Source organism: Danio rerio, chromosome 15, assembly GCF_052040795.2.
Source record: "Danio rerio strain M-AB ecotype USA chromosome 15, GRCz13ab, whole genome shotgun sequence".
Taxonomy (NCBI): Eukaryota; Metazoa; Chordata; class Actinopteri; order Cypriniformes; family Danionidae; genus Danio; species Danio rerio.
The window spans coordinates 505,001-519,377 of record NC_141035.1 but is presented as its reverse complement, the minus strand read 5'-3'; the positions used below and the strand labels follow the sequence as shown (position 1 = coordinate 519,377).

General features: G+C 43.7%; 1 protein-coding gene across 2 annotated transcripts; it reads left to right on the top strand.

Annotated features, from left to right (window-relative positions):
* Positions 1–4,474: 4,474 nt before the first annotated feature.
* Positions 4,475–13,783, top strand: tagln (transgelin). Of its 2 annotated transcripts, XM_087283309.1 has the most exons (6): positions 4,476–4,568; positions 6,481–6,525; positions 9,363–9,551; positions 10,639–10,807; positions 12,010–12,112; positions 13,566–13,783. In XM_087283309.1, exons 2-6 carry the CDS (start codon positions 6,514–6,516, stop codon positions 13,711–13,713), a joined length of 621 nt encoding a protein of 206 aa, XP_087139435.1. In that variant the 5' UTR covers positions 4,476–4,568; positions 6,481–6,513; the 3' UTR covers positions 13,714–13,783.
* The last annotated feature ends 594 nt before the right edge of the window (positions 13,784–14,377 follow it).

Genomic DNA, 14,377 nt, shown 5'->3' with positions numbered 1-14,377 from the left:
GGAGATAGAACAATACGGGAGATGGGTCTTACAGATGCCAAGCTCATTTCCTCTGCATTTAGTCCTCCACAAAATGGTTTATAATGTAATAAACTGGTTGAGCGTCTGTTCTCAGAGCACTGGAGGGCAGTGATGGTGTTTTGTAGCGCTGTAGAGCTTTATGAGGACCTCTGCTGGTGAAAGTGTGGGAAAACACTGTCGCTCGACTCATGCTTTACAGTTTTTCTTGATTGCTTTGATGCAGCCGTCAACTAAAACTCCACATTTTCAAGACATTTGAACTCACACAGGCCTAAACAGCGGCACTAATGGTCAACATTTTGCTTGTAAAACGCTCTAACCATGTCAAAACATTTACAACATGCATCAAAAGCTAGTTTTACCTTCAAACAACACAACTTGTATAACACAAGTATAAGAGCTCTTTTAATCAATCATTGCACAATGAAAAACAAAATACAGAAGTCACTGTGCAGCATTGCCTGTCTAGGGAACAAGGTATTCTGAAGAATGCTGGAGAAACTATTATTTGATCTGTCTGTGTAAGTCAAGTTTTCTTCAGGATATCTTGTTTTGTGTTAAACAAAAGAAAGAAACTCGTACAACTACATACTCAAGCGTGAGGTAATGTTCATTTTTGGGTGAACTGTGCCTTTAAGCATACAAAATTACATGATAAAAGTCCCCACAACAAAAGTCCTGATGTTACTCGTTTATAAGTTAATAACGTCATTTTTTAAGTTGAGCTAATATGCTCAGTCTGGCTGATTGATGTGAGTGGAGGAGACTAGACAAGTTCATTTGGTTCTGCTGAACACATGTAGGATATGACATATTTAAAACACAAGCAAAAGTAAAGCAAAAGAGAAAGATTCTCCTAAAGGTCATGGGAAAACGCTGCGCAGTGTGTGTGTTTGCATACTTGCGTCATTAGATAAGTGAGTGAACACACACCGGGGAGTGTTTTGTACATAGAAGGCCTTGTTAACAGTTGCTTCCGAAGTGTGTGTAAATCACTGAGTGTGTGTGTGTGTGTGAGTGTGTGTGTGTGTGTGTGAGTGTGTGTGTGTGAATCACTGAGCTCGATCTCAGCACTTCCACATCTGAAGCCAAAACCAGCAGCGTTTACAGCACAGCGATGATGACAGATGAGATTTCTACCATTTGTCATCATTTCAACATTCATGTGTGTGTGTGTGTGTGTGTGTGTGTGTGTGTGTGAAGGTTATTTGCTATATAAAACTGGTCAAAAACATTATTGTTAATTTAAAATAAAATAAATCATAGTCAGTGATAATCATCTGAACTAATTATGCTTTTCAGAATGAATAATCCCTCTTTCTGAGCAGAATCCGTCAAGAGCAGGAGGATTCATTTATTCATTTTCTTTCAGTTTAAGTGAAGTTTATTTATAAACTAAAGCTGCGTTCACACATAGACTTCCATTCATATGCATGCCAATGTGTCAGACCGGAAATGCAAGCGCCGGCACCAAGTTTCGCAGTTCGCTGCGTTGCAAAGTTCAAGCTTGGTGAACTCTGACCTGCGAAATGCATCACTTGACTGCGTGAGACCTGCGTGAGGCTAATCATGTTTAATTCTGCCCCTTTTCAGCATTAACTAACGCATTAAATAACTATGATTCACCAATCTGACCATTCCTAACTTAGTATAAATAACCAAAGTGTCTCACCTTATGGCCCGTTTCCACTGACTGGTACGGTACGTCACGGGTCAGCTTTATCAAGTTTGCGTTTCCTCTACCCTTTTGGTGTACAACAGAGAGTTTCAGTCTTCAATAATCACGCACACCTTATTATCATCAGCTCGAGAAGTCTGTTATATCAAATATAGACACGATGGCGAGTTCCCTGGAGGAAGCGAAAACCTCTCGCACTTTTAGACGGCCTTTTAAAACGACAACAGGACACGGCAGGTTTTGTTCTTCTTGGCTTTGTGTCTGTACATCAAGATGACGACAAGGTTTGTTTGAGCTCAGGTCGACCATGGCTCGTTATTATATGCATATAGTATTACGCTGTAATGTCTCGGCTGTGTGTTTAAAACATGGCGGTTCCTCTGTTTTCATTCTGGCTAGCTCCACACGAGCTCGTGACGTATCTCTGTAACCAATCAGTGTTCAGCTGCGAGTGCTGCTCCACCTTTTGGCACCCTATTGAAAGGGTGCAGTAAAAGTGGTACGGTGCAGTTCAGTTTGGTTTGCCTTTTGACAGTGGAAACGTCCAGAAAAGGCAACCCAAGCTCATTCTGAAAACGTAGCCCGGCGGACGTTTCTGGAGACAGTGATTTATGTGGCCGGAGGTACGTACAGGGCCGGTGCGTCCATAGATGCGACCTAGGCGGCCGCCTAGGGCGGCAGTATAGAGTGGGCGGTGTCCGCAACACCTCCCTTACCACCCGAGTTTTCAGTTATGTCCGCGACACCCTCCCTCGCCACCCAGATATATTCCCGCATAGACAACAGAATAGAGAGGGCGGTGTCAGCGACACCTCCATCAGCACCTGCGTGTCGGACGGCAGAGCTGAGGTCCGTGACACCCGCGCGTCCTCAGTTATATCCGCGCATAGTGCGCCGGAAAAGAGGTCCGCGACACCTTACTTCATTTTCACAACCGGTCACTTTCGTTTTCACATTGGGGTTGAGGGCGGCGCGATCGTCCTCTGCCTAGAGCGGCAGTTCAGCTTGCTCCGGCCCTGCGTACGCATGGCCGCATTTGGTTTTTTTAAGTGAACGCTACTGGACGGTGTGATGCCGCTCCTCTTCACGCTCGGCGTCTGGGCTGACGGCTCGCCTCCTCCGTGTGGAGGGCTTTCCCGCCGCAACCAGCTTATCCGGTTAGCTCGTCGTGTCACGCCAGCGGAGCGGAGACCTGGAGGAGGAGGAGGAGTAGCCAGCAGCGTTCGAGTCCGGGGAAGAGCAGTTCCAGAAATCAGGTAAGACAAAAAACAGAATCCAAAAAATAAAGCGAACGAGTTCGTAACGGGGTGAGGATGCGGCGAAATCTGAAACCGCGGTCTAAATCGTCACTTGGGTTTAGGGAAGAAGGAGGCGGAGGGTGGCCGGGTTGGCCCATTGGCTGGACGCCCAGTCAATCGTTTAGTCATTCAGCCAGTCCGACAGACGATCGCTCGACAGCAGCCTCTGGCGGCTTTTTACGCAAGAACAAGAGGTGTTCGAGACATGGAAAAGTGCGCACAGCGGCTTCTCACGGATTCACGAAAACTAAAACTGCACAAATATGTACCTCCCCGGTCTCCAGAAACATCTGTGGGTCTACATTTCCAGAATGAGCCCGGGTTGATAACAGCGTATCGAACCACTCAGTGGAAACGGGCCACTAGTCATCGCTGTCTTAAAGAATCCCTCCCACAGTCCAAAACATGAGACATGAGTAAACTGACTAAACCAAATCAGCACCAGATTTCAACCAGCAGCACATCCTCATAGCAATCCTTAATCAGCAGAGGGGAGTTCATCAGATCAAACTCCCCTCTCGCTCTGCAAACCGGAGGGAGCCCCGGGCTCGAGGATGTTATGAGCTCTCCCGGGACAGACAAACAAGTTTATAATCAATCATCAGCTGAGCGTGAACTCTTGAATCTTTATTTTAACGGTTGCTACAGCAGAATGAACCGCCAACTATTCCAGCATATCCTAAATGCAGCTGATGCCCTTCCAGCTGCAACCCAGTACTGGTAAACACCCATACACACTCCATACTCACGCTCTTACAATACAGACAATTTAGTTCACGCCAACACAGGGAGAACATGCAAACTCCACACAGAAACACCAACTGACCCAGCCGAGACTCAAACTAGCGACGTTCTTGCTGTGAGGCGACAGTGCTAACCATTGAGCCACAGTGACGCCACTGCGCAAAAAACATCTTAAACGTGTGTAATCAAGACGAGCTGAACGCCATCTACTGTCCGATCATTAATCTGCAGAGGACTGTCCTCATTCACTGGCTGCATGTGTGTGTGTGTTTCAGCTCAGTGTCTTCTGCAGAAGAGGGAATGTAGAAACATGAGCTCTGTTCAACATCAGATGAGAGAAACTGGAGTTACTGAACGTACAAATAAAGCCATAAAAACTAAATGAGTGGAGAAAATAAAACTCCATCACTCAGGAAAACTAAACGGACGAGAGCAGAACATCTCAGACCAGCTGGAAAACACTAATGAACAACAAGCAAAACTATAGTTGGTGTGTGTGTGTGTGTGTGTGTGTTCTCAGCACTGATGCTGTATGAGCTGGTATTTGGAGAATTCCTCTCTGTGAGCAGACCGCAGCTCTTGGCTCTCCTCCTGTCCTCATCACAGCTCTTCCCTAATAAGGCTGCGCTTCAGCAAAGGCAGGGCTTCAGGAAAACTGCGTCTCCTTTTAAGGTGCCAGTTTCCTTTTCTCTCTCGGCCCCGAGTGTTTTATTTCTCCCAGACTGAAGCCTCGAGAGGGTCCGCCGTGCTGAACATAAAGCTGCTGAATCTGAACACACACACTCCTGCTGACTCCGGGACCGACTGCGGCATCGCTCTCTACTACAGTAAGCATGCTTTACATCAGCGCTCACTAAGAGACAAACATTCATATCTCATGCCTTGGAAATTATATGAAACAAAGATGAGCGTAACGAGATACCAAACCTATAAAATAATTGGGAAAATAGCTCATTTGGGGCTTTATATTAAAGGGATAATTCACTCAAGCATTAAATGACCTCATTTAGTCGTCCTCATGTGGTTTTAAAGCTGTTGAACACAAAAGAAGATATTTTGAAGAATGTTGCACCCATCTGCTTCCATAATTCATTCAGAATCCAATGGGCGGCAGCTACCAGCATCCTTTACATGATCTCCCTTTGTGTTCAGCAGATTCAGTGTGTGAGGGGTGTGTAAACGATGGCAGAGGGGTAATTGTTGGGTGAACTGCCCCCTTTCAGTACTTTTGTGTGCATTTGTGACTTTTCAACAGCTGGTGCTTCTCAAGTTCATCTCAGACTGTGCATTATTTGAGCATTTGACATGTTCCATCATCATTGTTGTGAGCTTTTTAAGTGCACTGTGTTAATTATAAGGAAGTCCCAGAATTCAGTCTTGAGGAACACCAAACGCTAAAGGAGCCGATTTAAAGACATTGTTCACCTAAAACTGAAAATTCTGTCATAATTGGCTCATCGTTTCTTAGTTTGTGACACTGAACACAAAAGAAGATAGTTTGAAGACTGCTGCGAACCTGTAACCATTGGATTCCACTGTGTTTATTTATCCTACGATTTCAGCATTCTTCAGAATATCGTCATTTGTGTTCCACAGAGGAAATAAACGTTTAAAGGAGAATAATCAGTGTGTAAATGTTCATATTTGAGTGAACTGTCCATTTAAAGGGATTGATTATCTATATTCATAGCAAGAACACAGTAAAGTCCTTTAGACAGCATGTAAAACACTGATGATCCCGCAGTAAATACCGTGAGCTCACCAGAGAACCAGAGCGGTCCCAGAACTGAGCCCTGAGGGACACCGCATGCAAATGGGGCTGATAAAATGGGACATTTTTCTCAATATTCACAGCAAAATCCTTTAGATCGGTGTTTCTCAGCTGGTGGGTCGCGGAGTGTGTGGTCAAAACAACAACTAAAGTAGAATTTTTAGCTTATTTCGCTTATACCGGACTTTTATTTTGAAAAGCGCACGCGACAACAGTAACGTTTGGCATTTGAAATTTCATTTAATCATAGCAACAAATATGTCGAAGCGCAGGTACGATCCTGAATATGTAAAGTATGGATTTACATATATTGAAACGACATTTAGACATCAAACATCCCGGTTGCAAGGTCAAACCTGTGGACTGTTTTTAAAGATGACTCCAAGATCTGAGGGCATCCCAAAAGTGCATTTATTTTGTTAAATGACAGCAATAAAATATCGTTAATTTGTAAGTCTTGGTGATTTTCTTATGATTTATCGGTCACTGCTTGTGTATGTTAACAAATAAATTTATAAATACAAATTAATTATAATTCCTAAAAATTTGATCAGATCTAATAAAGACAGAGTGTGCTGTCGAGTCCATGAAGAGCAGTACAGAGAAATACACAATAAAGCAGATTCAGTTCTGCGATGAGTTCTGAAACCCAAACTAAATGTCCGAAGTGTTCAAATGTGAGTAGAGCTGTGAGTGTGTGTCAAGTCAAGCCAGAATGTATTCATACTCCTGGACAGTTCGGACTTAAAGCTTCTGGTCAAACGGAAATAAAAGCTGATTCACATGTTTTTCCTCAATGACGCCTCATGTACATCATCATCTTCACTTTTAGGTGTCATTTCTGGTCAAGAAAACTTGCTGGTGGAATAAAGCTTTAAGTCAGCATGTGAATAATGTAGGGCTTGATGTTATATCTACATATATATAATATCAGTGCTGTAGTGTTCACTGTACACTCGTTCCCGAAGGTTGGAGCATCAGAGGTGGTGTCCTAAAGCAGAATGGCAGCACAGGTGATGCTGCTGCTTTGAGTGTGTGTGTGTGTGTGTGTGTGTGTTTGCTTTGTGCTGACTCCTCTAATTGATGGGGTGTGTGTAGAAATCATTGAGGAGGAGCATGTTCATTTAATCCTGACCGTTCTGCAGTCAGGAGCTCACGAACATGTGAATCTGGCAACCTGCACCTCTGCCGGCGCTTCAGGCCACACAGCTCAGCTCAGATCATCCATTTGACATCTTGTTTTAATATTTGAAATGAACTAAAAGCATGATGATTTGAGCTGAACTGTTAGCTGATGGGATCGTGTCTGGACAGTATCTGCGCATGATGATGATGATGATGATGATGGCTTTATGGCTGCTACAGCTGCTTTACTGCCGTTCGTTCACTTGATGTTCAACACTGAGCTGCATTAATAGTTTGTTCTAGGAGAAGAGGATTTCCAGGAAAGGTAAACAAAGCAAAAGTAAACTCTGAGCTGTACACTGGACAGGGTTCACACCGGTCATCATGGACCTTCTGGAATCATTGAAAAAAACATCCAGATCTGGAAAGTCGTGAAATGGTTATATTTTCAGTCCAAGTCATGGAATATCAGGGATTTCTGTTTCAGCTCCATTTCATCCCTCATGCTCATCAACTGTCAGTATAATATAGCTGAAGAGCTTAATCTAATGTTTGTAAAACTACTGAGCTATCAAACATGGGAGAAAGAGCACTAAAAGCCATGCAAAAGCACCTCAGATTCTTATATACTGTATGTATTCTTATATTCAAGCTAAACCATTTATAAATATCCTTAAACAAGCAGAATAATCTGTCAATAGGGGAAGAAAAACAATGTGTTTTTCAAATCAAAAACTAGACTATTTCACTTCCCCTATTGGCAGATTATTCTGCTTGTTTTAAGGAAATACTCACTTAAATTTGATTTATTGTTCCTAAAAATAAGACTAGATTGTTTGCATGTCTAGAAAAAGCTTCTTGGTTTAAGAGTTTTTAGATATTTGGACTAGAAACAAGACACAATGTCAATTTTATTTATATAGCACCATTTAACACAACCCGAGGTTGACCAATGTGCTGCACAGTACAAACCAAAACAGACAAAAACAAATATATATATATATATGAGCAATATCACACTCGTAGCAGTGTGCTATGACTGTATATCAGCACTGGTGGGAAGCATGTGTTGGCACGAGGCCGTGTACATAAATAAGAAAATCAAATACAGAGAGTATAAAACCATTTTGTATGAGGAACTACTTTCTTCCACCATTCATTCACATCTGCAGCTGACATCAGCTAGTGTTTGAATGATAATGTGAAGTGACGCTTCTGGTGCGTGACCCCCTTGAGGTGATGACAAAACAGCAAATTTTGCTCACATTTTAAGATTATAGGCTGAACGTGACATGAAATGCCATCTGTCTACAGAGATTTCTCACCAGACTGCTGTTGTGTTTGCGATAAGGAGGGACAAGGCTGAATCCAGCTTCTTATTGACTCTGTCTGGTCCACCTTAAAAACCACAACGCTTCCGTTTTTCAGTTTTTTATTCGCGCTCAGAGAACACACTGTGCAAGGGCTTATTATGCGGTTCTGGCGCCATCTTGTGGATAGACAACGTCAACCGTCTTTGGCCGCCGATGAGCTCACTCAGAAATTGTAAATATTCTGAAATAGGCACTATTCTTGCAAATAAACTGCATCGTTGCAATCTAAACAACTACATTCTCCACTAAAAAGCCTCAGAAGTATATTTTGTTGTCCAACAGCAGTAATATTTGTCAAACTGTAAAGTCTCTGCTTGTTGCTGGCTGTATGGGGGCGGAGTAATACACAAAGGGTAAAGAGGCTGTACGGATGCTGATATTACTTAAATATAGCACGGCTATCAGCCAATCAGATTCGAGATCCAGACAGGACTGTTGTATAAAAAAAATAAAAAATAAATAAATACATATTTATTTATATATATATATATATATATATATATATATATATATATATATATATATATATATGCATATATTTATATACATATATATGCATATATATATATACATATATATATACATATATATATATATATATAGATATATATATAGATTTATATATATAGATATAGATAGATAGATATTATTATAGCTAAAACAGACAATTTTCACTGATAAAGTGACAAATTAAAGAGGTACATTTTTAACCTAGATTTAAAATCAGACAGGGATGAAACAGATCTGATACAGAGGGGCAGATTCCACAACCTAGGAGCAGCTAGGTTTGCAACCTTTGCGTTTCAGCATCGACTTAGGGATGCATAACAGACTCTGTTTAGATGACCGAAGAGACCGACCAGGCTGATGCTCAATCAACATGTCTGACAGATAAGAAGGTGCCAGGCCATGTAGAGATTTAAAAACCAAGAGCAGCATTTTAAAGTGACTCGATAGTGCACAGGCAGCCAGTGCAGAGAGCGTGAAGCTGGTGTGATGTGCTCATGTTTCCTGGTACCTGTTAAAAGCCTTGCAGCAGCATTCTGAACTAATTGTAACGGGGGTTTTCTCACTAATCCAAAGTGTAATGAGTTACAGTAGTCCAATCTAGTGGTGATAAAAGCATGGATTATTTTTTCCAAATTCAAATGAAATGGACACAAACTCTCAGTCAGAGAAGCATTTTTGGATAGGAGTTCAGCTTTTTAGTCGGTGTAAGTCAGGAAATTATACATGTGTCTTAAATAAACAGAACTGTGTGTTAAGATGAAGCTGGTGTGCAGTGTGTTTGATCGGTGTACGAGTGAAGGCTCAGGTGTTTCTCTGTGGACGCTCTGCTGTTTCTCCATCAGGGAGCGACTATGGCAAACAAGGGGCCGTCCTATGGGCTGAGCCGGCAGGTGCAGGATAAGATCGAGCAGAAGTACGACCCGGAGCTGGAGCTGCGTCTGGTGGAGTGGCTCGTGGCCCAGTGTGGGTCAGCGGTGGGGAGACCCGACGCCGGGAAACTGGGCTTTCAGGCCTGGCTTAAAGACGGATGCGTGAGTAAAACACTGGTGTTAAACAGCTCTGATGATGATAATCAACGTTTGTAAGCTGTTTGGACAGAAGTGTGTGTGTGTGTGTGTGTGGTTTAGTGTGTCATAATAAACACAAGTCTCTTATTAAAAATCTCCTGATGTTAAATTAGGATCCAAATCCCAGTGATGTAAGGGTGTAATGTGACCTAGGAGTGCGGTTTACGCCGCCCACAGAATTGATTGATAGGACCATATTAACATGTCTCCATAGTAACGCATATAAACATGTCAACAGGACAGGATTTGCAAAGAAACTGGCATTAAAAGCCTAGTTTTAGCCAAAGCTTTTACACCTAATCCACTTCAGTGTACATCTACACATAGACATCATTTCTCTGGCCCAGATCTGGCCCACACAGTCAGCTTCTGCTTGGCCCACATGCCGCAGTGAATTACGGTACATGACTGGACCAAGTCTGGCTTCCATACAAGGGCCAAACATGGACCATATCTGGGCCAAGTCTCAGCCAAGTTAATAAGTCATAACTGGGCCTGAACTGGGCCAGATATGTTAATGTGTCATGAGTGCAATTAATTTGACAAACCCGTAAAGCAATTTGTTTTATGGCCACGCTTTTTCTCAAATCGGCCCGTTTAGTAAAATTCTTTCTGTACTCAAAAATAATTTAAATGTATTTTAAAAGTGGGTCAAGACAGGCCAAACATATACATTTTAACATCTGGGCCAAATATTACAGTTGATATCTGGCTCAAGTCTTGTGTGCCGCCTTAAAGACGGTGCTACCTCTGCCAAACCCGAGCCATGTTTGTCCCACATGCTGAATCCCAATGCCTGCTGTGCCAGCTTCATGCCAAATCTGGGCCAGAAATCTTTGCTATCTGGGATATATACTGCATAACTCCAGGTTATCTATGCTTATATATACAACTGAAACTGATAAAGTTATGAGTAATTCGTTATTAGATGTTAGTCACTAATAAGCTTGACGTCTCTGATTTGGATTGTAATGCAGTAATGTGCAGCCTGTGTAAGTATTTATTGTGAAAAGCGCTACAGAAATAAGCTTGTACTGAACTGACCGTGCAGGTGTTGTGCGAGCTGATCAACAGTCTGAGTAAAGAGAAGCCGGTGAAGAAGATCCAGAGCTCCAGCATGGCCTTTAAGCAGATGGAGCAGGTCTCGCAGTTCCTGAACGCCGCCGAGCAGTACGGCGTGGCCAAAACCGACATATTTCAGACGGTGGATCTGTGGGAGGGTGAGCGTTAACACACACACACACACACACACACACACACACACACACACACACACAAAATCACACACACACACAGAGCAGAGATGGACCGAGGATCGCCAGTTTGACCACAACTAGGAGAGGAAATGAGTGAAGTGTGTGAACACAATGCTCCTCAGAGAAAGAGAGGAAGACATGTGGATATTTCAACAGTGCAGAACAGCATTAAAGACTAAAGGAGTCTGGAGGAGTTTCAGTGCGTAAAGGTCAAGAGCGCAAGCCTGAGCTGAACAACCGTGACCTCCGACCCCTCAGGGGGCGCTGCATCAAGAGTCCTCATTCATCTATAAGCAGATCAGCACATGTGCTCAGCACTACTGCGCTAAACCTGTGACAAGCACCACAATACAGAGTCACATCCACAAACACCAGCCAACACTGCACTGTGCCAAGAGGAAGCCCTATGTTAACAGTGTCCAGAAGCGCCATGTACTGTGCTCAGATGATTCAGTCTTTCAGGTGTTTTTTGGAGAAATGGATGTCGTGTGTTCTGGAACAGAAGAAAAGGATCATCCAGACTGTTAAGTCCAGAAACCTTTGGTAAGGGTAGCATGGACTTCTGTGCAATGCATTGGCTGGCATTTCAATGCTTCTGTCGTGTCGAATCACGTGTTACATGCCATCAATGCGAGTATGAATATCATTTACGTGACATTTGTTGCCGCACTGAAAGCAGCAGCAGATAGCTCACCTCAGATCTTAAATATAAGAGCTATCAGACGGGCTGAAAAAGTCAGAAGTGAGACTCCTCGACAGCATCAGACACTCAGTCTGTGCACTAACAATGCTGATTCTGTAGTAGACGATGCAGTGGAGCCTCACGGCAAGAAGGTCGTTGGTTCGAGCTTCAGCTGGGTCAGTGTGGAGTTTGCATGTTCTCGCCGTGTTGGCGTGGGTTTCCTCCGGGTGCTCCGGTTTCCCCCTCAGTCCAAACACATGCGCTATAGGGGAACTGAGTAGGCTCAATTGTCTGTAGTGTATGAGTGTGTGTGGATGGGTTGTGACTGGAAGGGCATCCGCTGTGTAAAACAAATGCTGAATAAGTTGGCGGTTCATTGCACTGTGGTGACCCCAGATTAATAAAGGGACTAAGCCGAAAAGAAAATGAATGAATGTGTGGTAACTGAGATGTTGATGATGTGTTTGCTGGTGTGTGTTGTCAGGAAAAGACCTGGCGGCGGTGCAGAGGACTCTGATGGCTCTGGGCAGCATCGCAGTCACCAAAGAGGACGGAGCTTTCCGTGGAGACCCAAACTGGTTCTTCAAGTAAGTCTGGGTCATATTCTGGGTCATTGCCTCTCAATACTCCACATAATCCTAAATCTCAGCGCTCAAACGTCCCATCAAGTTCTTTGTAATCTGCATTTTAACTTGATGTTTGATGTAATCTAAACTGAAACATGACGAGAGGGCGGGGCATAGTGTAACTCCTCCCCTTTTAAAAAATAGCCAATAGCATATTGTTTTTCTCACAGCTGCCAGTGAGAGTGGTTAAGCTTAAGTGCATCAAATGAAAGGCCAATGAGAAGAAGGGGGCGGGGCATGTCAGACACTAGAGAGTATTTGATTGGACAAGATTTAAAGGCTGTTTTGATGCTGCAGCTAAAAGCCGTCTCTCATATGGAGAGTGAAGCCTCATGCATTGCTCAGGTGTGAGTTTCTCACAGACTTCAACTGAGTGTCCAAATCTTGATGGTTCTGTGGGTCTCGTCTATCAAATCTGAGCTTTATTCTGTATTCTCTATTGTATTCGGGTCAGGTGATTGGCTGGGCCATTCTACAGCTTGATTTTCTTTCTCTGAAAGCATCTAAGAGTCTCCTCGGCTGTGTTTTGGATCACTGTTTTGCTGAAATGTCCACCCTGGCTTCATCTTCATCCTCCTGCTGATGTAGATGTTGGACTGAAGCAGCTGAGGAAGAGCAGAGGATTGCCGAAGAACTACTGGGAGATTTCAGCTGCTGTCTGGGCTTTCACTGCTGAAATACACCCCCCTTCCTTCATGTGTTCAATACTGTTTCCCTGCGTCTTTTCATTTTATTAGACAGAACTTCATTTGTAAACTATTTAGATTTACTAATTACTATTTGAACTATTTACTTTTCACATGCGGATTTCTTTTGTTGTTGCCAATGTCTGGGGAAAAAGTCAACAGCATCTTCAGAAATGTTTTCAGAGAGAAATGTGCTCAATACTTCTTTTCCCCACTGTATATCAGCGTAGTACATATCAAACACAAAGAACCGCATGAACTGAAGCTGCAACCATTTTTATTTTCATAATGTGACGCAGTTCCTGGAGAAACGGAATATCAAATGAGATAGCAGGGGGCGTGGCCTGTTGTCTACTGTGAGCTGATTGGATGTAGTGAAGTAGGCGTGTCATTCAGGAAGATGGGGGAAAGGGTTTGGGGAGGGTTATTACAGCCTAACAGACTCCTCCCCCTCACCATTTCTGTTTGAGGCGGTCAAAACTGACAGCTGGAGGGGTGTGGTTAAGTGTGTTAGCCCCGCCCAACACCTCAGACACACCTAATCTGAGAATTGAACTGAAAACACAGGAAGTGCATCTGCAGATTTCCAGTTTAGATGACGAGAGTAAACAGCTTTCTTGTTCTTGACGCGCAGATCAGCACTAATCGTGAACTAACAACATCACACCATTAGTCTGACCATATGTGTACTTTAAGGCTCGTGTGAAACCCGTCTGCTGTGTGTGCAGGAAAGCGCAGGAGAACCGCAGGGATTTCTCAGACGATCAGATGAAGGAGGGCAAGAACGTGATCGGGCTGCAGATGGGCTCCAACAGAGGGGCGTCTCAGGCGGGCATGACGGGGTACGGGCGCCCGCGGCAGATCATGAACCCCTGAACACACACTCACATCAGCACACCACCACAACCACTGCCTAATAAAGATTCAAAACACTGACGCCCGTCAACCCTGTGTGGCGTGTTTAGTCTGTGTGTGAAATTCGCCAACAAGAACGCCAACTACTGTTTACTCTGACTGACTGAGTGATGTAGTCTAACCCTCCTGTGCTCTTTAATTCTGTCTACTTCACTATTCATCCTGAGGGTCCAAATGAGCCGCCGTCACTAGGTGAAGTTTATTTATAACCTAATGTGAAGAGGATCACGTGATTATGATTGACCACAGCCGGTCCTGCATTATTCAATTTACAATGCACCAATCAGACGATTCGTAAGCCACTATAAACACCCTCAGCTCCATATCACAGCCATCTTGGTTTTGAAGAATCCCCCCTCCACCCCTACTCCTCCTCCTTTCCTAGATGGGCGGCACGGTGGCCCAGTGGTTAGCACTGTTTCTTCACAGCAAGAACGTCACTGGTTCTAGCCCTTACCAAGCCAGCTGACATTTCTGTGAGGAGTTCACACGTTCTCCCCATGCTCACATGGGTTTCTCCCGGGATCCCCGGTTTCCTCCCACCGTCTAAAAACATGCAGCTTAAGCTAACTGACTAATCCACATCAGCACCATAGACATGCTGCTAGTCAGTAGTTCTCTCTTA

Coding starts and splice junctions, on each gene's coding strand:
- tagln (XM_087283309.1), top strand. Junction 9,552..10,638: donor CCTGGCTTAAAGACGGATGC/GTGAGTAAAACA, acceptor CTGACCGTGCAG/GTGTTGTGCGAGCTGATCAA. Junction 10,808..12,009: donor GACGGTGGATCTGTGGGAGG/GTGAGCGTTAAC, acceptor GTGTGTTGTCAG/GAAAAGACCTGGCGGCGGTG.